The sequence below is a fragment of the Penicillium chrysogenum genome (genome assembly GCF_028827035.1).
Source record: "Penicillium chrysogenum strain IBT 35668 chromosome Unknown utg000002l_segment0_segment0, whole genome shotgun sequence".
NCBI lineage: Eukaryota > Fungi > Ascomycota > Eurotiomycetes > Eurotiales > Aspergillaceae > Penicillium > Penicillium chrysogenum.
The window spans coordinates 2,217,676-2,240,291 of NW_026622750.1; the positions used below are offsets into that span (position 1 = coordinate 2,217,676).

Below are 22,616 nucleotides of genomic sequence, written 5' to 3' on the forward strand. Positions count from 1 at the left end.
ACTGACATCTTCTCCTTGCTATTTGAAATTAACCATGAGTGTTAAACCTGTCAGAGAGGAATCTAAGTATCCTACGATCACACGCTAAAGGGGCAATTGGGGTATCCCCGCACAAGATGGCGCTTGCGCGCAATAGTCAAGTCCACGCGACCTTATCGCATCGGCTTTTGCTCTCGGGAGATCGTCGCGACTTTCTTTATACTGGAATAGTGGGGAGATATGAGGATGTGCTCAAATGCATTTGCTAATACCTGGGATCAGTTTCTTTACTGGTACATCTTCCAATCCGCTGAGCTGAATACATAGCTTCAAAACAAACCAGATGTCCCCTCCCGCTACAAAACGAGCCTGCGATCAATGTCACACCCTGAAGGAAAAATGTCGACGACCGAGTACAACGACGTCATGCGAGCGATGCGACCGCTTAAACCAGACCTGCCAAACGACGCGGAATCTCGCGAGACCGGGGCGAAAGCCACGCGACGCAAGAAACCTATCCTATAATCTCCCAACCTCATTTCTCAGCTCGGTCACCCGCAGCGCAAAGACCCTCGACCTATCTTCATGCAAGAACACCCCCTATCCCGATCTCTACCTCCCAATCGACAAAGGCCTAGCCAGCAACCCAGCCCTATTCCCCGAACTAGACCAATGGGAAAGGCACTTCCTCAATCTTATGAAAGACATCGTCGCACCATCCCCACTAGACAAATTCCTAATCGGACCAAGCTTCCACGAGTCAAACCACCGGCTCTTCGTGCAGAACCTGCTCCGCCCCGCCCCAACATCTATATTGAAACACGCCACAGTCGCCTGTGCCGCCGTGCTTCTTGGAGACCAAGATGCGCAGTACACGAAGACAAGCGTCGAAGTCGGACACCGGCGGGCTGCGCTCGCTATCTCGGGACTGCGGTCGTTGCAGATATCCAAGGAGCAGGATCTGGTTACTGCGCTCGTGCTCGGCGTGTCTATAGTGACGTTCGCTATGCATGTTGCCGATGGCCAGCCGGTGCTTATATCGCGTTATACGTTGACACTTGTTAAGCCAGTGTATCAGACTATCCCGGGGATGGATCCTGGTGTTATGGATTTGTTGATGTGTTTGGTTAGTACGGAGACTTCGGAGTGTCTGCTTCGGTCTGAGATCCCGACTATCCGGGTCGGTGAACGGGATCGTTGTAATGTTGTTGATCGGTATCTTGGGCTTAGCTCGTCGCTTTTTGCCCAGTTATATGATATCTGCGAGGCTGGTCATTTGATGAAAGTTACTGGTGGAAGAATGAATTTTGAAATGGTTGAACGATTGGACACGATACAAGATTCCCTGGAGAAATGGCAGCCCTCATCGCCGCCGGATTTTATTGAACGATTTACTCAGCCTGAGATTGTGGCAATGCTCGCTCAGGCCAAGATTCTCCGTCTTGCGGCTTTAATCATTGTGCATCGGCTACGCTATCCCTATGGGCAACGCGACAAGGAAGCATTGCAAATTTCCAGTGCTATTACCGCGGAGATCGACATGGTCCTGAAATCTACAGGGCGTTCAATACCATGCACGGCAATTGCATATATGGTTGCATGCTTTGAGATCACTGGGACTGAAGCGCGGGCAGCAGTCGCTGACAAGATCCATGAAGTTGTGACTTTCTCCAGGCAATCGCAGCTTCAAGTTATGCGCACCCTATCCTTAGCATGGGATGCGAGGGATGGCAGGAACCAGATCTACTGGTTCAATATAGGTAATTATGTACGCAAGACATCTTGCACATAAACCCATGTATAACGTTCTAGTCTAGAAATTGTGCTATTCTTCCAATATTTGGCCACGAAGCAGAAGTTCATTTATACCCCATCATTGCAGCCCATGTTAGCCGAGTCTGCTCGTCATGAATCTCTGGCCTTTCGATGAAAAAGAAGCTCTTCCCTGAGACGTGAAGAGCGCGGGAATGCATCTCATCACCAGCGACACGCATCCCTTTGGCATCTACCATATCCTCCCCAGACAATAGCTGCAATACTACGCCAGTTACAACATCCATAGGAATGAATATTCTGCGAGGGAAGACCGCCTGAAACTCCTCAATGGCGAGGAGGGGCGTTTCCACTACCCCGGGACACAGAGCATTGACCCGGATTCCTTCTTCCCAAAGGCGCTCTCCAACAGAGCGAGTGAATCCAATGAGCGCATCTAGAAATTGGTTAGCCAAACCCTGTCGATTAATTCGGCTTGTTTATTTTCGACCAACGTTTAGTACTAGAATACACCGGGGTTAGCATGCATGGGTATAGTCCCCCAATACTGGACGTGAGTATCAGATTCCTCTGCCCTTTCGTTGCCTTCGGAGAGCGACGGAAATAATGCATCGCAAGATAACCGGTATATAGAGCGCCGTTCACATTGATATCGACAAGTTCGGAACCCGGCTCGGGCGGGATGCCAGTCTCAGATTCAGCGAAGAAATCGGTGTTGTCTGCTCTTCCGGCGTTCGCGAAGACAAAGTCTATTTGACCAGTGGCATTGAAGACCTGGTCGAATGCAGTGGCTAGTTGTTGGTAATTGCGCACGTCGGCTTGGTAGAATGTGACATTGGAGAGGGAGGCCGCTGCTTCTTGGCCTCGCTCTTCGTTGCTGCCGATAACGTTGACCTGCCAGTTGCCGGTCTGGCTTAGGTGCTTGGCGACTGCGAGGCCGATTCCGCTGGCTGTAAGGGTTAGTCAATGGACGATCAGACCTCGGGAGAATTGTGGAAAAGTACATACTGCCGCCGGTGATAAGAGCGACCTTGGCCATTTTCGCGTGCGATCGAACAATGATATTTCTGTGAAAGAACCTTGCGCAGCGGTTTGGTGGGGGCAATTTCTTTTCGCATTTTCTTCACATTTCTTTCATCGATCGTGTGGCTTGACGCTAATCGACAACATCTAGAGCTTCGCTTCTCTTGATTGGAAGGGCCTATGTCTAGTCTGGTTACTATCGGAGTCAACAATTGGCCCGGAAGGATATTCACCACTTTGCCGTAGACCCATAGTGGAGACCGATGGAGCAAAACGTTGCCGACGTCCAATTATGCTACATGGTTGGGCACTTGGGAAGGGTTGGGACGAGGGTGCCCTGTTGTGGAGTCCTGAGTCATGGAGGGGAAAGTTATGCCTTGAGAATGACTGGCGGCTCTCAAACGTGATCTCGTCGCCCTTGTTTATAAAGCTGCAGGTCGGAGGAATCACGACTGCGAGTATGTGCTCAACACTCGCAGTTCAGGTGAACCTTGTCCCGGGGAATTGAGGCTATAGCCGGAACTTTTGTTTCGAATGGCCTTGCCCTATGTTGAAAGTTTGTGTACCTTGCTTGTAGCGTGGATAGTCTCGGAAATGCTAACTGCTTTGGTATTCTTGCTGCGTTTAGAGCCAATTAGGTTGGTCTAGTACGTTAGGGCCATCAAAATACATATACACTTGGGGTATTGCAAGCCCATTGGTAGGGGATGTTATACTTCGCTTCAAACTCAATTGAGGGCATAGGGCGATAGAGCGGCAAGGGAGAGCAGAGAGATCGAAGATGAAAGATGCCTGAGTGGATCTTCCAATGACATACCCTTTAAAGACTCGGGTTAGATGTTCTAATCTCCGATATAGCCCCTTACGAAGATCAGGAATCATCAGTGCCTGAGTCCATGTGGATGACGTTTCCCGGCAATTAAGCTATGGATTATATTGATATTATACTGCACAAACTGTAAGCTATTGAACAATTCCAATTAAGATTGCATTAACCATTGCATTTATGGATTTCTGTGAGACTGTCCAGGAAAAGCAAGTAGAGACCATCAATCGAGGTGGGTTCGAAATGCAACGGAAATGCAATCCGGTACAATCCGACTGCATGAGACATGTGAACTCGTAATGAATGGCAAAGATGCTGTCAAGTGGATCGAATATACCGGCTAAATTCCACTAACTTCCACCATGTGGGCTGCAATTGGATGTGTCTGCTGTCCGATGGACATATCATATCGGGCCAACCCCGGACCTCAACTGTTTGTGGATCTGCCAAAACGGCAACTCCAAAAGAGTATTTGATGACCTGCATCGCTTCAAATTATTGGATGATCATGGCGCTTTCGGCGTTCTTTTTACTAAGTTGTGCGTTGTACGGGAGTACATCTGGAGACATCTGTCAGTGGATTGAGATTGTCCGTCTATCTATCCATTTCGAATTATTCTCCTAGGGCCGAAAACTCTACTTCAGTTTATCTATGATCTTCTCTATAGACTTCTTCGTTGTTGATCCCTTGCTTGGAAGATAGGGATGAGTTCCCAGTTTTGTTAGTCTGCCGTGAGAAGTTGACTGCAAAGCAATGAACAGTCATATCTGTATTGTTGTATTTCCACTAGTTACCTCAGTGAAAAGCAATGTGCCACATATTGTCATTCCAGCAAGTCTTATCCACCGAGTTCTCGGGAAAAATGACTTGCAATAAAGTGGACCTCACAAGTGTCAGATCCAACCTTGAAAATCTGATATATCCACTTTCCCAAGATGATACGTCGGGAAAGGGTTCCTGTGCTTTTATATCATTGGTGAAATCTCTACGGCCAAGGCACACAATGCTCTGTAAGTTTATGATCTGACGGGCCGTTGATTTCCAGCATCTTGCTTTTTTCTCAAGGCAAAATAGTCCCATAATGCAATCTGTAATCGTTCGCATTGGACCATGCCTTGGCTGAAATGCCATCTGCATCTAAACCATGCCCTGTCATCGATGTGACCGGTAAACCTTTCGTATCATCTTTGCAGTACTTTTGTGGATTTCCAAAAGATATGACAGATCCAGGCTACATACATAGATGCGGTCCCCTCCCCCTTCCTCCCCCCTTCCTCATCTCCTCCAAGTATATTAAAGACCCGAAACACGGCTCTCAATGATTCCAAATCATTCAAGCCAACAACTTTCTTTCCTTTAATTTTACCTCGTTGTTGGTGTTGATCCCCGCCCTGCCTGTGATGTCTTCCCCAGAACCCTCCTCCACTCCCACGTGGACGCCAGGTGACTTCGAACACCCGAATCAAGACCTACGCCGGTCAATGATTATTGCGTTGGTGTTCGCTTACACCTTGTCGACTCTCGCCGTGGGGTTGAGACTCTTGGCAAGGAAAGTCACCGGGAGCCAGCTTTTCATGGACGACTATTTGATTATGGTTGCCCTGTTCTTCAAATATGCATGCTCCAGTGGAGTCGTTGTTCGTAAGTGATGTCGGATACTCCATCAGACAACTCGATCCTAACACCGATATTAGTCCTGTTCAATGGAATGGGGTCCCACATCACAATGATCCCAGCGAAGAATCTCGTGGTCTACTTCCAAGTACGTAACAACCTCAGCCCTATGAAAGTACCACGCATTGACTCCAAGTAGCTCGGATTTGCCAACAACTTCATCTACACTGGCTGCATCGCGTTCATTAAATACTCGATTCTGGCGCTGTACAAGCGACTCTTTGCAGTCCGACACATGACAATTGCAGTGAACATCATGTTTGGATTCGTCACTCTTTGGGTTGTGGGTGTATACGTTGCCGGTGCTCTTCTGTGCATTCCAACCAAAAAGTTCTGGGACCAGTCGGTTGAAGGAGCCTGTCTTGACCCAGCCAAATTCTACTATGGCTTGCAGATCCCCAACATCCTCTCCGACCTCATTCTCCTGGTCATGCCCATGAGAGTCGTATGGACATTACCGATCCCAAAGTCCCAGAAGGCACTTCTTTCCGGAGTCTTCCTGGTCGGCGGCCTGTATGTTTGATATTTTCCATTAGTGCTGCAGTGGAAAAGGTACTAACATTCCTGTTTAGAACCTTGATCTTCGATATCTTCCGCCTCAATGCCATGATCCGACTGGTTGAGCTAGGTCCTGATATTACCTGTAAGTATCGTGCTAATATTCCCTTCAATCCCCTGATCTATATGGCTAACTTCTCCAGACAACCAAGTTCCCGTCATTGTGTGGACATGTATCGAAGCAGCCGTCGGAATCACCGCTGCTTGTCTCCCGAACCTCCGCCCTCTGTTCAAGATGGGTCATCGCAACTTCTGGTCTCAACTCAGTTCCTCCAACAACGTATCGGAGATTTCCGAAAGGACACTTGTGGGCTCGGCCAATCCTGGATGCACTGTCACTTCCACTATCACTTCCAACCATAAGAGAAGTGGCTCCTACGCGGTTCGGCAGACTTTTGAAATGCCTCCGTATGAAGACTACAGGGATGAGAAAGCAGTGGAGAGGGTTTAAGTCTGCGGACTTCTTGAGGAATGAAACGACTCCATGTGGATTGCACATGATTGGGGGGAGTCAGGCGAAATAGGAAAATTTTGGCACACTCATTTATATTCTTCTTTGTGATACCTTGATACTATACAACTTTAGTCTTTTCTTTACATACTTCTATGAGCTTATCTCAAAATATTATATACCATTTCTTAATGTCACAGTATGTTTCTTCCGTCATAACCTACTCTCCTCTATCTTACAGGGTTGACACGTTCATGGCATATCCCGTCGATAAGAGCCTTCGTCCAGGCAACTAATTTAGTTCGGGATGTGCTATCACGGAAGACTAGCGACGAATTATGTGATTTGATCCCTTTTGCCATGGCCACTGAGATTATACCCCTCGGATCTTCTCGTACTCAGGCAAAGCCCATCTGACCATCCATTCACATTCAAGAATCTGCTTCGCGGAAGAGCGGTCCTCAGGCCGGAATTCAAGCATCGACTTCAGCATCTTGAAGATAGCCTCCCTCTCAGCCGGTTCAATGAGCGGCATCTTTTTCCTCTGTCGAGGCTCCTGTATATCTTTTTCAAATCTGACCTCCCACGACCGGTGCGGGTTCCCTTCCCGATTGATTGGCGTCCCATCTTCCGCGAATTTACCATGTCGTCCCTCCCATTTGTACCACCATTCCAGGGGTAGAATACCAAGGGCATCAACTTGCTCGCAAGTAATGCTATCTGCGGTTGCAAACATGCCGTCAAAAAGCGAGTTCTGACCTATTATTTCCCATAAAGAGCATCCGAGGGACCAGATATCTGATGGGAACGATAGAGGGTTATGCGGTGCAAAGCGAGCATCTGGTGGACGGCCCACAAGCGGAGTGTGTGATTCGAATCTCTTCTGCTTGGTAGGGGAGAAGGCCTCGCCGAAATCGGCGAGTAGGATTTTTGCTTCTGGGAGTTCGGTTTTATCACTTGCTTCGCCAAGCCACATTGGCAAAACGGCGCGTGATGGGATATTTCGTGGGAGTGGTTGCCCATCGAAACGTCTAATTGCTTCAAATGCCGGTTCTCCGTACTTTTTATACAATTCCTCCAAGCGGAGGTGGCTTAGGTCGAAGGGCAACTGGAGGAGAACATTTCCATAATGAAGATCCCCGTGGACGAATCCCTGGGAATGGACGTACTCAACGGCAAGAACCAGCTGTGCTGACAAGGCCCGAGCAACCTCCAATTGGAAAAGGCGGTTGTATGAGGCGTCTTTTGCCTCGGAGAGACTCATTCTTGCAGGTGCGGTCACGTAACAAGGGTGCGTACCATTCGGTCCTTGAATCTCAAATCTATCTATCATTAAAGGTATCATTGTCTTCCCTAAGCTGGTGCTTGAGCTTTGTTGCGAGTTGGAAAGGTCCGAAACGACGCTGAATTCTAGCGGATTCGAATCTGCGGTGCACACTTTGATAGCGACGTATCTGGTATGTTTTTGATCTCGGGCCAGCCAGATCGTCGAGTATGTGCCGTGGCCAAGTTTTTGAACCACTTGATAGCGACTGTGAATATGGTCGCCGATCGTTATGGGGTGGTAGCCCCCCGCGCGATAGCTTTCTAGTTTTTCCACTTCTTCGATGGGCTCATAAATGTGACGCATGGAATCATCACCCTGAGTGTGAGACCTGCGAGAAGCAATGCAGGAAAAGTCGCGGAATTGAGTGTGGTAATGCTGAGTTCGTCGGGCTTTGCAATGAAAAAGCAAAAAACGCGCCCGGAAAGGCTGAAATGGGGTTGGAATTAGATTCCTCATGGTACAGCTAGCTCTGAAGCTGGATTTCACGTAAAAACAATTGTTACAAGGGTGGGGGACGAGCCTGTCTCAGCTGGTCGGCGCGTCGATAGATCTGGGCTTGTTGACAGGGGCGCCGGTGAACCTGGTCTGGTCGACGACCGTTAGGGCTGTCTGATCCAAGATACCACCTGGAGGCTGACGGTAGGGGTGAATCGTATATTAACAACTGATAGTGTCGGGGTGTGTGAAAAGCTCAGTGAGCTGCCCAGGGTGAGTAACTACCCTATGCTCCAGGGGTCGCCCCCGAGGTCCGGGAGCCAATCACTTCCCGCGGTCTACCCCTCCAATACAGTTTCAATAGACACAGGGAATCCCAACTGGTATACTCTAGTAAGTAATATCTAAACAGTCCGATGGCTAAGCTGATTTGCCGCCATTTTCCTGTAGCTCGGCGCCGTGGCAATCCTAGCCTTCTTACCCCACAGCAGAAGTGGGATAGGGATCAACAGAGTCAGAAACGCGATTATTGCAAGCAGAATATGCAAGTCACGCATGCCCATCCCATTAACCCAAGGCGTTAACGCAAACAGTACAATCACCGAGAAGATATTGCGCATAAAAATCACTCCGATTAATGCGTCACCAATGATCTAGAAGCCAACAAGTTAGAAAGAGAGCCCAAGAACTCGAAAAGAAATAGGTACTCACGTCTTGGTAGCAATCCATGAGATATGAAAGCGTGATACCGCTAATGGAAGCAAGAGAAAATCCAAAGAAGCCGAATCCAACAGCGAGAAGAGCCCAATGCGCACCCTATAAAGTGTTAAACCCGTTCAACTTCATGTCTTGAATGCATACTCACATAGGCAAGACCCAACCCGAACATAAGTATTCCCCCAGGACCAATAATGGCAATAGGCAGAGCAAGCCAAAGACGCATCTCCGGTTCGTAAATACCGCCATTGCGCTTGGATAACCACAGAATAGATTTATCGCTCAAATGTCCACCAAAGGGGAAACCAAGAAGAGCGCCAACAAATGGAGCCACATTCATCAGCCCGACCCCAACAGCATCGAAGTTGTAAGGCGGTATAATCATGTAAGACGCCTGTAGCGACGTCATGATCGCGAACCAGCTCAGCACAGAACCATACGTGATAGCCGCATACGAAACCGCCGGGAAGGTAAAGAGGGCCACGATAGGCTGATAGAAATGCGGCCACAGCGCTTCATCAGTGGGGGTCACCAAGGCCATGCGCTGGAAATAGGTCTTCATCTGAATATTCGGGTTGGTATGTACGCAACTAGCGACCGTCTCATCGGCGCTCTTTGCATCTGCTACGTCGCCGTCTTTGTGTGATTTGGACAGTTCAACCGTGTCTTGTGCATCCGCGGTAACCTCGCGACCATCCATAACGGGGACGTATTTCGATTCCTCGAAAAGGAATATGACACAGAGTAGTGTGACCCCGAAGAAAATCACACACCACCACCACATCCACCTCCACCCTTGTGCCACCACGATGTATCCCGATGCCACGGGACCAAGAAAGGCACCTGCAGACTGGACGATGACGTACCAGCCGTTCATGGTGGCGTGCTGGTGCACGAAGAACATGTCTGCGATGGTAATCTGCACGACGATCTCGCTGATTGCGCCGCCGATGCCGGATATCGCGCCGCTGCCCATTAGATCGCCGATGGTGGTCATTTTCGCTTGCCAGATGCATGCAGCGAACTGTAGGGCTACGCTGAGTATGTAGATTGGTCGTCGGCCGTATTTGTGGACTAGGGGCATGAAGAATATGCAGCCTACGGCGAGACCGCCGTAGTTGGTGGCTGCGTTGGCGTTTAGTATGTCAACTGTGAAGTTGAGTTCGTTTCCCATTGGGCCCCATGCTGTGAAGCCAATGTCGAGTTGCACGAAGGTCCATAGTACGAAGAAGCTGACTAGGGTGAAGTTGAGGGCTTTGCGAGCTTTGGACCAATTAAGGGGATCGTTGGGGTCTGCCGATGGGATGGGGAATAGGACCAGTTGATCTCTAGATTGGTGGACTGACGGTGTAAGTCAAGGTTGAATTTGTATTGTAGTATCGTACTTACTATCTTCTAGCCTGACTGTTCCTGGAGCCCAAATGGTCTCATCTTGGTGAGTGTCGTTCTCCATAGTCGAGAGTTGGATGAAGGGAAGGGTGAACCTGAGCACAGCATGGCCATGATCCGTTTATTTAAAGAATCCAAGTGCGGACATTTGTCCGCAGCCTTATCAAGTTCCAATGTATGCGGGGAAACTCCAAGTATACTTCCCATGTGGCCCTGATACCCAAACTGGTCGAATCAGGACGCATAAAACATGCCGGCTTGGCAGACTTCCCCCGCTGATCTGATGATCTTTGACTCTTATAGTCCTCTAACTCCAGCCGTTACTGGTATATTTGGCTCTGTCGATCGCCCTGTCAAGCTAAGCCTCTAATTGCAAAACGTCTAGTTTCAACCTGAGACACTGATAAGAGAACGATTGACTACAACTATAACGCCGTACACCGAACAGACATTCAAGCAACATCCTTTCAAAGCAAACTATTGAAAGACCTAGTCAAGTGACCAAATATAAGCACGAAACATCTCTCGACTATAGTCACTCCATGGGTAAACAGTAAGATCAAAGTCCGGCTTCAACATTCTCCGATTTCTCTCCGTCAATCGAAACCCATCCTCAAGCTCATCATTACAACAAGCACACTGAGCCGTACAATGACCCCAACCCTTCCTCCTCATCGCATCAGGTGGACTCTCACAACATTTGCACTGACGACCACAGCACCCCCCGCGCCTGGCACAATCCTGGCGCAACCACTCACTCTTGAGATACCACTGCGGCTCCTTCCGAATCCACTCATATCCACTCTTGATAGGTCCAACGGGACAACCCGCTAGGAGGGTATCGTATATCCGCTCGAGGCGCACATACTCGTGGTCCAGGGCAATCAGCTCTTCGATGAAATCCGGCAGAGCGGCTTTGGCTGACTCGGAGCCGGCGTGGTATTTACGGATATACTTCTTGAGGAAGTTTTCGCGCTGGGTGATTTCGCGCAGACGCTCTTCTGTTTCGATGATCGATTGTGCCCAGCGAGATAGGACCTCCCAGTCTGTCTCCCACCATATATGTCGCTTACCGCGGATGATCTGCCAGTTGATCCATCTGCTAGAGGCCCCTGCGACGTCTTGTATGTAGTTGAGGACCTCCTCAAGTGCTGGGAGTCGGATTTGCTTGACTGGGTTCTTCATCTTGGGTTGCTGTTCTGTGAAATGCATATGGGAGGCTGGTTTGAGGTTATTTGAAAGGGTAGACATGTTACATCACTTTTTATCATCCGATCAGTTGATATTGTGAATATGCTTTGCGTGTCCGTGGTGGAACATTGGCGATATAGTTTATTCCCGAAAAGTTTGGCAGAATAAACAACAGCCAAATTGGGCTATCCCGATGTACGGCAGTGTATGTTGTATAGCCGCAAGTGCGCCATACCGTACCCCGCCAGCGGAACATTTCTGAAAGCTAGTATGGGGATGTGTGTTTTATTAACTATAGAAGTTGAGATATGGAAGGTTATATGTAGAAAAGTTCCCTTTTATAGACTAAGCCTTATAGCCCTTTTCTAGTATGTACCTAATAAACTAAGAAGAGGAAGGAAATATCTATATGACTAGATACCCTAATAAAAGTACCGAAGGAGACTACTAAAACAGACCACTAAAAACATAGATAAAAGACCTAAAAAGATTATAGCCAACATTCAAAGGATTTCATCGAGAGAAGGTCGATAAGAGGGGAAGAAGTCCCGAGCTAATCAAATGCATCCCGAGGTCGGACTTGCTCCATCGGCCTTGGTGGGGTGTTGGCTATAATTTCAGATAACAGTAGCCATTTTATCCCTAAGTATTTCACAGATTGAAATTCTTGACACAGTCAGAGTCACCAGCCCAACATGTCCCATGATACGCCAAAGCGCCGAGTGTTGGTGATCGGATCAGGTGGTGTGGGGACAATGGTCAGCGTCGCCCTCGAGAGATCTGGACAGGCGTCTGTCACTGCTGTTCTCCGATCCAATTATGAACAAGTTGTCCAGAATGGATTCGAAATCGAGTCGATCGACCACGGGAAATTATCATCCTGGAGACCAAGTGCAAGTATGTAACCCTTGAAACGTTCCAAGTCGAAAAAACAGCTAGTTAGTATTGTCCTGTAAGTCCAAAGCTAACACATAAGTAGTCCTCAATGCTGTCCCCCTAGCAGATCCCAACACCCCATTCGACTATGTGATTGTCACGATGAAGAATATCCCCGAAGTGAACAACATCGCCAAGATCATAGCACCAGCCATAACCCCAGAGCATACAGCAATCGTGCTATTCCAAAACGGTCTGTATATCGAACCACCAATAATCGCGGCATTCCCCACAAACGTGGTATTATCAGCGCCGACGTTCCTCGGCGCACACGAACACAACGGACACGTGGTACACGACGACCACGACTATTTCCACGTCGGCGCATTCCACAACCCAACCGTGGATTCAGCATTCGAGCGCGCCAAGCTCGAAGAGTTCGCGACAATCTATAACGGAAGCAAAGTCGTCGATGCGAACGTCGTCGATGATATCGTCTTCTATCGTTGGCGGAAGGTGATCTGGAATGGGATTTTCAATCCCATGTGCGCTATCACTCAGCTTGACAGTGCTGCGGTGAGGCTATTCGGCGGCGAGCATAGCTTGATTAGACCCGGTATGGCGGAGATGGCGGCTATTGCTAAGGCGGATGGGTATGACCTGGGGCCTGGTATTGTGGATGAGATGGTCGATGTTACTCCGATCGAGTTGTCTTTCCGGCCTAGTATGTTGGTGGACGTGGATAAGGGGAATCCTGTGGAGGTGGAGGTCATTCTGGGGAATGCTTTGCGTGTTGCAAGGGCGAAGGGTGTACAGACACCGGTCTTGGATAGTACCTACCGGTTTCTGAAGCTCACTCAGGCACGACTGCTGGCTGCAAGAGGGTTGATTGTTGAGCCGACGGAAGTGCCGAAAGTAGATCTGATATAGTGATCTGTCTAGACCTGTTTGGGTCACCTATGTGTCGCCAGGGATTTTGAGTGAGTCGGAACTGGGAAGGGTAAATTCGGGGCTCTTCAGGCCGAAAAGGAAAAGCTGAGAGTTGCCGATGATTTTCACTGTTGGAATCAAAGTAGTACTGTTGGTGATTAACTACTTTAAGTCAAGTGGTAGTCCCTAAGGCAATCACAACGCAAGCATGTGTGTGTGGTCATAGGTCTGACCTCCGGAGGCCAACTCGAGAATATTGGCTGGTCAAGAAACGTGCATATATCCACAACAATACTTCTATTGCAAACCTTGGGGCTTGTCTGCATCCTTGGTCATGAATAGTCTGCAGTCCACAGCTATTCACGGGCTTCCCCCTAGCAGATCCTGCGCATTATCCAACAAAATTCGTTGTGTTGTTTCCGATCCAAATAGACCCTGTAGTCCATCATCCACTCTTTTAGCCAGAGACTCCGCCAGCCTGGCAGGGGTGTAGGGAAAATCACTCCCATACAGCAATCTGGACGAATCAACGAGCCGTAGAAGACCATGAATCTGATCGGGAAATGGCACACCCGCAAGATCAAAATAGAAACGCGTCTGCAACAGCTGCTTGATCTTCTCCCCACTAATCCCATCCCCTGCACCAGGAACCATGGACGAGAACTCCGCGATCCTCTCCATAATCGGAGGGAAAGTCGCACCACAATGACCGACCACGAAAGTAATCCCAGGGCATCGGTCCACAGTCCCACAAGTAAGCAGACTCATAAGCGCCCGGGTTGAATCGAACATGAACTCCATAATCGGCGCCGCGACACCAGGGAGCGGTGTCACCTTCTCGAGGGAGTCATCGTGCCGGATAAGACAGGTTGTCGGATGAAAGAAGACGATGGTTTTTCGCTCACTCAATTTGTCAAAGACACGACTAAAGCGCTGATCGCCCGGGTAGATGCCATGCGAATTGGTCAGGATCTGGAACCCCACTGCGCCAAGGTGGTCTAGTGCATAGTCTATTTCTGCAAGGGAGCCTTCCACGTCTGGGAGGGGGAGAGATGCGAAGAAGAGGAAGTGGGCTGGGTGATCGGCGCAGGTTTTGGACATGTCGATGTTGGCGTGGCGAGTTACGGATCGGCCTTCTTCATCGTTCCCCGGGGTTAGGTGGGTTGCTGGGGAGGACATGCTCAGTACTGATTTCTTGATCTTTAGCTGATTCATTAGTTTGATGTGTGCTTCGGCGCTCCATTGCTGGATTTTATTATGTTTAGCATGGGAACTTGATGCGTCGTTCAGGTTCAGAAGGACTCACTGGGATTGCGGGCATTCCATCTGGGTGGCCTCGGCCTGCGAAGTCGCTCTGCAGGCAATACTCGCGATATGAGCGTGGCACGCAATGGGTGTGAACATCGATTCTCTCCATTTTGGATCCCCGAATGGGCATGAAATATGTCCGGGAGAATTGTGGGTGATATTGACGAGCTTATGTGTCCCTGGAACTGAAAATCGGTAGTCCTGCATCTGTAGACGTAACTCGCTTGTAAAAAGAGGTCACCGCTATTTCATAGTTAGCCTAAAAGAAGGTAATTCTCACGAGGTTTTCATGACAAAGCCAGGGGTCGTGGTCATTGCATTGCCTATACATACACTGAAAGTCGGCCAACCGAATATGAAGTGCGTGTGCACGAAAAACCATTCCGAATTGTTGCCCGACGGCCTCTTGAAGACGTCTTTCGGCTCCTGTCTCATCAACTCCAACCGAGTCCCAGTCCCAGAGTCTGCGTGTTGAACATGGGGGAGGTCCTCGCAAACCGAGACTTCGTTTGCTTTTGGACTGCTGGCTCCAAGGAGTACTTGATGGTCGCACTACTCCAGTTCTGGTTGTTGGTGTTTCTGACGTCCAGACAGAAACTGGCCCAATCGTTCAACTTTTCTCGTTATATAAGGCCGTGGGGGGCACTGGATATTGTCAGAAATCTGCTAACGAGTATAGTAAGGTCCCATAACCTTTTGAAGAAGTAAAGTGAGAGTTTTCCTTCCATTGCAAAGCTATCCAATGTTTTTGTCTTTTCGTATATTTTCTAGATCCCAAGCTAATACATGATAATCTCCATCCACTGAACAATCTTGTAAGCAAAACGAGCAAGAACCAAATCAAAACCCCTTCTCCGGTAAAATCGCCTCTTAGACCATATCCAAAACCTGATCCTGGATCGACGCAATAAAAGCTCCAGGCAAACCATGTTTCTGCATCCTCTGTAGTTCAAGCCTAACCCACTGAGCACCTTTATCGTGCACAAGTTCCCAAACACCCCTCAAATTCAACTGCCTCTTCATCAGCCATGCTAGAACGACCAGTGTTGCCTGAACCTTCTGCTCCTCAGGCGAGAAACCGTATGCAGTCAATCGATTAGCCCTGGAGTACAGCGAGACGAATCTGTACCTTATCACGGTCGAGTGATGGCCCAAAAGCTCGAAGGGTGTTACGTCCCACATCCAGCTGCCTTCGAAGGTTTGCAGTTGGATGAGCTCGTGGATCCTCATCTGTGGAGACTTGAAAAGAGGAGTGGTATCCTCCAATATTTGGCTGCCGGCGTAATACTGTCCAACAATTTCAGGGGACCCCCGGGTCGGTCCGTACTCAGACGTACGTATTGGCTGTCCACCCGGAGGCATTGACGGACTAAGTGACGCACTAAGTGACGCAGACCCGGAATATAAACAAGTTTGTTGCATTTGCATTGCGCGACCCCCGCCCAGAACACCAGCGGCATAACCCCCATAATGTATGCCACCATCGCGTGCTGCACCATCGCGTGCACCACCATGACGTGCACCACCATGTCGTACACCACCAGTGCGTGCGGGTGCAGTCACAGACATAAACCTTGGAACCCCTGTCAATGTAGCAGGCCGTTTCAATGGAGAAATCTGCTCTACAGCATGTTCTTTCGTGCTATGCCGTTCATCCCGTTGTGCCGAGGACGAAGAGCTGCACTCTTCCAAAGCCACGAACGAACAGTATTTACCAGTGACCTGGAACTTGATTCCTAGTCTCTGGCATTCAAGTTCTGCAAGTCGCTTCTTTGTCTCATTATGGAACCTTTTGAATTTGTTTCTATTCTCATCCTTGGCATGGGAGAGCCAGCCATGTCCCTCTTCGAGCTCGATCATGGCCTTGCGCGAAGCGAGTTGGTGGATGGTTTCGCCAGTTCCAATGTCGCATATCGGAATCCGCAGCTGCAGTGGACCGTCGTTGGAAGTAGCGCTGAGCTTCAGGGACTTGGGGATTTTCTCAGATGAGCTCGGGTCCATAAGAAAGAACACATTCGTCCTGATAAACGGGTACAGAGGTGGGATGTTGTAGGGAGCTTGGATTGCTCTTGGAGGGGTGACAGTGGGAAGCTTTCCAGCTGCTTTCTCGTCCGCGGCAACATCCATGTCATCTTCCTGGAAGTTTTCGTCGTACAATGAGATCGGCTGCGGTGAGCTGCGTGTTGTCTCTTCCATGGAAACGTCGCCATCCGCACTCTTTTCTTCGACCTCAGTCTCGGACTCCGCCAGATCCTCGGTGTCACTCACAAACTCGAACTCGGGCTCTGTCTCGGTGTCGTATTCAACTTCGAGCTTGTAATCGTGGACATGGGGGGTCAGGGCGCCCTTGAGCATGCGGACGATCTTGCGATCGAGGGTCTCATACTCCGTCACTGATTGGCAGAATCCATTTCCAGCTCTCGCAATTCCCTCAATCAAAGAATGAGATGCTGCTTCGCCAATACCAAGGGAGAAGAAGCGAGCAGTATTGTCAGCAGCCCTTTCGCGAACGAAGTTGAATAACTGGTCCTGGTCAAAGATTTGTCCATCGGTGAGAATCAAGACATCCAGATCTTCGAAATTGAGTCGATTTTGCACAGTGGCGACGACTGCCTGTTTCATCTCAGTACCACCCATATCCGCGTAGACGGTGTCAACAAATGCCAAAGCCTGGTTCAAGCTAGATGCATCGTACACCTGGCTCGTTGGCCACATGACGGAATAGTAGCTTCCGAAAGAGCAGATATTGAAACAGATACCGACAGGCAAAGACTTCAGGAAAACTTGGAGTGCAGATTTCAAGGTTGGGATTTTGGACTCCATACTCCCACTTCTGTCAATGACGAAGACCACCTCAGGGCTAGCGGGTCGGAGGTTGAATTTCGGCACGAGAGTTGCCATCAGGGCACACTGATTGGGAAGAGTTGGGTGTCTTTCAAGTAATGCAGACGGTGTATTGTGCCCATCCGCTTTGACGAGGACGACAAAGTCTTCTTCCAGCAACACTGTATTGTTCTGTTGGGGGATCACAGATGCAGATGCCTGTGATGGTTCAAAGGCAGAGGTTTCTGGCGTAGAGGACACACGTCCGAGAGAGACCTTGACACGATGACTTGGGGATTCCAGCTCTCGGATTACCAAACCCTTCTCCAGCTGAACATCAACGGTGACGGACATTCCTTGGAGGCTGGCTGGCACACCGAGTGGAGATAATTGGGTTTGGCTGTAAGACATCGTATTTCCATAGCGAGGAGCGATCTTGCTTGGCAATGTGTAGCGAATACCATCTGTCTGGGAGTCTTGTTTCAACTCTCCCACAAAAGTGATGTCCACGTTGATCTTCCCGTGAGCGGGGAGGTTGCCGAGTCGAATAACAAAAACGTCATTCATGGAGGTGTGGTCCATGACAGCAGCGGTCTGCTGTTGAGCCACTGCATTTTGGTAGTCTGCATCAGCTTGTGACTTGGTCTTCACCTTGCTGTACAAGAGACGAGATCCAACTTTGCATTCGAACCCGACAACACTGACGCCATCGTAAAGAGGGAAGTTGTAGAATACCTCTTTGAGGACCCTACTAGATGGGTTGACAAATGTCTGTGTCAAAGTTGTACGGGCTGCAGAGGACAGGATGGTTGCATGGGCTTTGAGTGAGACTTGTGGGAGGTACTGAGGTTGCCAGTCACCAGGCTCATTCCAACTGCATCCACAATAGTCAGCCATGATAGGCTTTGCGTGAACCAAAGCTTAGAGATAGAGTGGTGATGATGTGCTGAGTACTGATTTTGATAGGTTGATGAACGATGAAGAAGAAGAGGAGATGCGCAAGCAGCTTGCAAGTTTATATAGAGATGTTCATTTGTACATTTGTACAGCCATCCAGATGCTCACTCATTTGCTATATCTACGGTTCAACAAATGTTTATTTTGACAAATGATTCATTCTGGATATGATTTTGGATATGGTTTCGGTACACTGACTCATTTTATTAACTTAACTCTACCTAGATAGGATTCGGTATAACGCCTGAATTACAATTTGACTACCTGCGGAACTGTAGAACCAGAGTCGTAGCACATTCTGTGAACAGTGGAAAGGGTGGCTACTTTATCTACCTAGTAACCGTTAGCGGAACGAAGTCGGAGTATTGATTTCCATACTTCGAAATCCTTACGTCTCAGGCCGTTTTGAGGGATGGTAATTGACGCAGCAAAAACAACAGCTAAAGTCCAATAGCTAGTACTACAAAGGCAGCTCGAGAACCTTGGCTTATGATTTCATTAAAAAATGTGCTCGGTACTACCTAGGTACCAAATATTAAGTAACCACCATGTCCAGTAACTTTTACAACCAAAATAGCACCTCAAGTGCCCAGCCAATGCCCATATCATACCGCATAGACCTCATCAATCAAACCGAAGCCTGCATATCAACAAGAAGCAAAATGGTATGCTCAATTACAGCTTGAGCTGCAACAAGTTGCCGACCATCTCACGGGCAGTGATGCGCGTGGTAGCCCACAACGTAGGGAAGTCCAGGGTACTGGTGAAGGTATCGGCGTAACCGAAGAAGAGCATGGGAGGGATCCAGCCACGGGCGTACTCGAGCGCGAAGCAAGACTCATCCATCTTGTACTGCTTGACCTCGCCGCGGACGAGGTGGTGCACGCTTCCGGCCGGGTAGACTTCAGGCTTGAACTCGCCGGGGACGTAGGCGAGCTGGGTGCCCTGGAGGATGTTGAAGTAGTCATCGGCGGTGTGGCGGCCCGTGTGGCCTTCAGTGCCGATAGCGGTGCCTGGAGAGTAAACGTTAGAAGCGCGAAAGGGAATGGTGGTAGATTTGGTCGCGGGAATACTCACCGAAGATGATCAGGTACTCGGTGATACTGGCGTGGATCACGTACATGGCGCCCATGGCGCCGCCGGCGTTGTTGAATACCCACTCCTCCTGGGTGCTCAGGTAGTTGGGGCCGACTTTCTGCTCCAACTCGGCAACGATGAAGTTGACGATGGAGCGGGTGTCCTCGCCGTGGGCGGTGATGGCGCGCTGAGACACATCGTGCAGGTGCTCTGGGTCGAAGATGTAGAATTGTTCCAGGCGCGCATCGAGGAATCGGTAGACGGCGGAGAACAGGGCCAGGAAAATGGCGAGGTAGCTGAGGGTCTTCAGGGAGAAGCAGCGACAGCCGCAGCCGGAGCTGGAGGACCTGGAGGATTTGGAAGGCATCTTGGGAATTGGTGAAGGGTCCTGTAGGAAAAAAGAGGCAACCGAGCATTTAAATTTAATTTCAGCCCCTGGCGAAAACCCCGGAGATCCACCCGGTGGGGCATCAAAGCAAAACAATTTAAAACAATTGAACGATAATCAACACACCCTCGCTTTTGGTCAATTCATTATTAAAGTATAGGATACAGTTCAACAGTTCAGTTCCTTGCTCAAATATGTCTCATTTCTTAATTCAATACATGCACCTCCCATATCATGGAGATATCTGGCACAATTGAACGGTTCGCACTGTGTTTGTATATGAGTTTGTATGAGTTTGCACTGTCAATTCTGGCTGACTCATCAACAGGCCATGCCGGATGCTGGCAATCCGAATTGTCGTCTCTTCTATTGGCCAACTCTCGATATTCCCTTCAATGATGTTGCCTACTCGCTACTCGGAGACTCCGTATTCCGTACACTGTCGAATATCCGCGGCCAATGATCGCTCCCGTCAGATCTTGTAGCCGATATGCGGAAGCTACCGCAGTTCGCAGAGCCACGCCAAGAATATCAAACTTTATTCATCTCTGACGATGATATAGATCAAGCCGCCGTCGTTGAGATATCGGTTGTTTCTTCGGTGTGTACGGAACAAGACGTTATACCTGGTGTAAACTAGAACGAAGGGTATGACAAATGTCCTATTGACCATCAGGTGTAGATGGTCAAGGCGCATAGATACATATCCATGACCATCGGAGTTGACGCCAGCTAGCCATTGAGCATATCGGTATTTACCTAGCGTGACGTCTAACGGACTAGACTGTTTGTGCTAGGTCACATGGCTAGCCTACCTGTCCTGCCTAGGTGGCCGGCATGTTTTAGTTGGCAAGCAAGATATGTGAGATGACTGGATATCCCGAGGTCTGATATTGAAGAAGTCCACATGTCGAGTGCAGTCCACGTGTACATCCACGGATATATTGGTATCCAAACTGCCTGGCTAGTAGTTTACATCTGCATAATATCAGATAAGGTGCATGGTGCCTTCCATAAATCCATGTACCGTGTCATGCGTGCCTTCCATTTTGGGTGCCTTCCCTCTTAGTAAAAGCTCGTTCCCTACCCCCGTTCCTTCCTGCCTTCAGCCACTGGAAAATATAAATACCCCCCTTCCCCCCCCATTTTTTTGTCTTCTTCTTTCTTCCTTCCTCGCACCACTCCGGGTCTACATTGCACATCGTGGTTCCCGAGTTCAGCTCAGGATCTCTGCTGCGGTCCAGGTTAGTCTGAAACAGATTAGGACACCACGGTCCGGTCTAATGGCACGAAGCATGTCGAGGCCTGGACCACATTCCTCCCTCGGCCTCTGTGGATACAGACTGTACTTTCCTGGGCTCTCCATTGACCTATGGGAGCTGGGCATAATTTTTGGCCCTTTTTCCAAGAGATAGCTCTCTGTTGTCCCAGGATTTCCGAGGACAGTTCTTTCCTTCAATGTTGCTGTTTGTTGACAGCATGGTTGCCTAAGGCTTTGGTTGTTTGTTTACTCAAGGGCCTGCTTGGTTGATTCTTGTCTCGTTCATACATGTTTTTTGTCTGTCATGAAGCCTTTCCCCCTTGTCTTGATGCCTGTTCCTTTGCTCTGGGTGTTTTATTAGTTCTTTTTCATAGATGTTGTCTTTTGGTCATGAACCTTGTTTCCGCCCCTTGTCCTTGGTTCATGCTTATATCCAGTCCTTCAAAGACAGTTCTCAGGTGCTCTAGATATGCCGGTGTATTGGTGTGTAGCAATTGTCCCACATATGGAAACCACTCTGTTGCATACACCTAATGCTGCCTAGATGTAGTGCTCTGTTTTACAGACCGAACGGACACTAGCCTCCTACGCTGTATACAGCATCCTTTGGAGCACTACTAGCCATAATTTCATTCCCTACTCACGGAGCCGTGATCTGCAGACCCGCTAAAATTAGAGCACTGAGTGATTGCCATGCAGTGTGAAATACTTCCATCGACACCTATCTGGTGTAACCAAGATCAATACAACTTCTCCTGCCGTCAATTGCACACGGGAGCTTCTTGGACGCTTCCTTGGCCGATCCTGTCTGTTCTAACGGATAGATTGGGTGTTTCGTGCTTGCTGAGGCTCTGATCTCTACCGCTAGCACCGTGCCATCGTCGATCTATGTCAAGGATCTGAAGCCAGCAGGGTAAATACTGGCTAAGTACAGCGATTGAGTGAGTACCTTAGGAGATGGTGATGTTCGCGATGTATTAATGTCTAAGACAATCAGCTCACTATAGCGATCGACTTGTCGAAGGATGGCAAGAACACTTGGCCCAGAGCTGTGCTGGCATGTGAATTTGGAGGTTTGGAGGCCAGAATGTCGATCATGACCCATTAAAGAACGGTCAGATTTCCGCGATCTCTTCGACTTGGAACAAAGATGCAGCCGAGGTATCGGAGACCAGGCCCTTTTTGCGGAGGTGGCTTACATTTCCATTGGATTGCGGGCGACGTGCATATGCATGAAGAACCGGCAGAAGTGACGACGTGGCTGATTCACAATTATCATGCAACTACTCTAGATTCGAGCATGTTATTGATGGATTTTGACGTTGCGAAAATGCATACGGAGTACAATGGCCTCACAGAGAATCCGGCCAGTTTACGGAGAAATCTCGCAAATACTGAAGTTTAGTCAGGGGAAATCTCGACCAAAGCGGATACCTTTCAGGAACACCCGTCAGATTTGACCGCGTTCTGTCAATATTATTCGAGAAGCAGAAAATTCTCCACCACTATGTTCGACGCCGTTGTCTCACGTTCGCTGCCAACGGCGAAGATATTCCCAAATCCACAGGGAGAACGGATAAATCCCTGCACAACAACTGTCTTCTCCAATCCGCAGTGAAGTGGATAAAGTCCTGCATAGCAAGGATCATGCA

At 49.0% G+C, this 22,616-nt stretch overlaps 9 protein-coding genes across 9 annotated transcripts; 3 read left to right on the forward strand and 6 right to left on the reverse strand.

Annotated features, from left to right (window-relative positions):
- Positions 1-322: 322 nt before the first annotated feature.
- N7489_004392 (Zn(II)2Cys6 transcription factor) lies at positions 323-1,771 on the forward strand (the record flags this gene model as incomplete). Its single annotated transcript, XM_056710144.1, has 1 exon — positions 323-1,771. One exon carries the CDS (start codon positions 323-325, stop codon positions 1,769-1,771), a length of 1,449 nt encoding a protein of 482 aa, XP_056568565.1.
- Positions 1,772-1,838: 67 nt separating this feature from the next.
- N7489_004393 (uncharacterized protein) lies at positions 1,839-2,791 on the reverse strand (the record flags this gene model as incomplete). Its single annotated transcript, XM_056710145.1, has 3 exons — positions 1,839-2,188; positions 2,247-2,702; positions 2,761-2,791. 3 exons carry the CDS (start codon positions 2,789-2,791, stop codon positions 1,839-1,841), a joined length of 837 nt encoding a protein of 278 aa, XP_056568566.1.
- A 2,211-nt stretch (positions 2,792-5,002) lies between these two features.
- On the forward strand, positions 5,003-6,285 carry N7489_004394 (uncharacterized protein; the record flags this gene model as incomplete). The annotated part of the gene is made up of 5 exons (XM_056710146.1): positions 5,003-5,243; positions 5,297-5,364; positions 5,416-5,789; positions 5,849-5,919; positions 5,978-6,285. 5 exons carry the CDS (start codon positions 5,003-5,005, stop codon positions 6,283-6,285), a joined length of 1,062 nt encoding a protein of 353 aa, XP_056568567.1.
- Positions 6,286-6,658: 373 nt separating this feature from the next.
- Positions 6,659-7,549, reverse strand: N7489_004395 (uncharacterized protein; the record flags this gene model as incomplete). Its single annotated transcript, XM_056710147.1, has 1 exon — positions 6,659-7,549. The coding sequence occupies one exon, from the start codon at positions 7,547-7,549 to the stop codon at positions 6,659-6,661; it is 891 nt and encodes a 296-aa protein (XP_056568568.1).
- Positions 7,550-8,451: 902 nt separating this feature from the next.
- N7489_004396 (Major facilitator superfamily domain general substrate transporter) lies at positions 8,452-11,365 on the reverse strand (the record flags this gene model as incomplete). Its single annotated transcript, XM_056710148.1, has 5 exons — positions 8,452-8,700; positions 8,759-8,863; positions 8,913-10,105; positions 10,154-10,248; positions 10,923-11,365. 5 exons carry the CDS (start codon positions 11,363-11,365, stop codon positions 8,452-8,454), a joined length of 2,085 nt encoding a protein of 694 aa, XP_056568569.1.
- Positions 11,366-12,039: 674 nt separating this feature from the next.
- On the forward strand, positions 12,040-13,150 carry N7489_004397 (ketopantoate reductase family protein; the record flags this gene model as incomplete). Its single annotated transcript, XM_056710149.1, has 2 exons — positions 12,040-12,241; positions 12,324-13,150. 2 exons carry the CDS (start codon positions 12,040-12,042, stop codon positions 13,148-13,150), a joined length of 1,029 nt encoding a protein of 342 aa, XP_056568570.1.
- Positions 13,151-13,510: 360 nt separating this feature from the next.
- Positions 13,511-14,567, reverse strand: N7489_004398 (amidohydrolase family protein; the record flags this gene model as incomplete). The annotated part of the gene is made up of 2 exons (XM_056710150.1): positions 13,511-14,395; positions 14,457-14,567. 2 exons carry the CDS (start codon positions 14,565-14,567, stop codon positions 13,511-13,513), a joined length of 996 nt encoding a protein of 331 aa, XP_056568571.1.
- Positions 14,568-15,328: 761 nt separating this feature from the next.
- On the reverse strand, positions 15,329-18,178 carry N7489_004399 (VIT and vWA domain-containing protein; the record flags this gene model as incomplete). The annotated part of the gene is made up of 1 exon (XM_056710151.1): positions 15,329-18,178. The coding sequence occupies one exon, from the start codon at positions 18,176-18,178 to the stop codon at positions 15,329-15,331; it is 2,850 nt and encodes a 949-aa protein (XP_056568572.1).
- A 735-nt stretch (positions 18,179-18,913) lies between these two features.
- erg2 (C-8 sterol isomerase ERG2) lies at positions 18,914-19,682 on the reverse strand (the record flags this gene model as incomplete). The annotated part of the gene is made up of 2 exons (XM_056710152.1): positions 18,914-19,251; positions 19,316-19,682. 2 exons carry the CDS (start codon positions 19,680-19,682, stop codon positions 18,914-18,916), a joined length of 705 nt encoding a protein of 234 aa, XP_056568573.1.
- Positions 19,683-22,616: the final 2,934 nt, after the last annotated feature.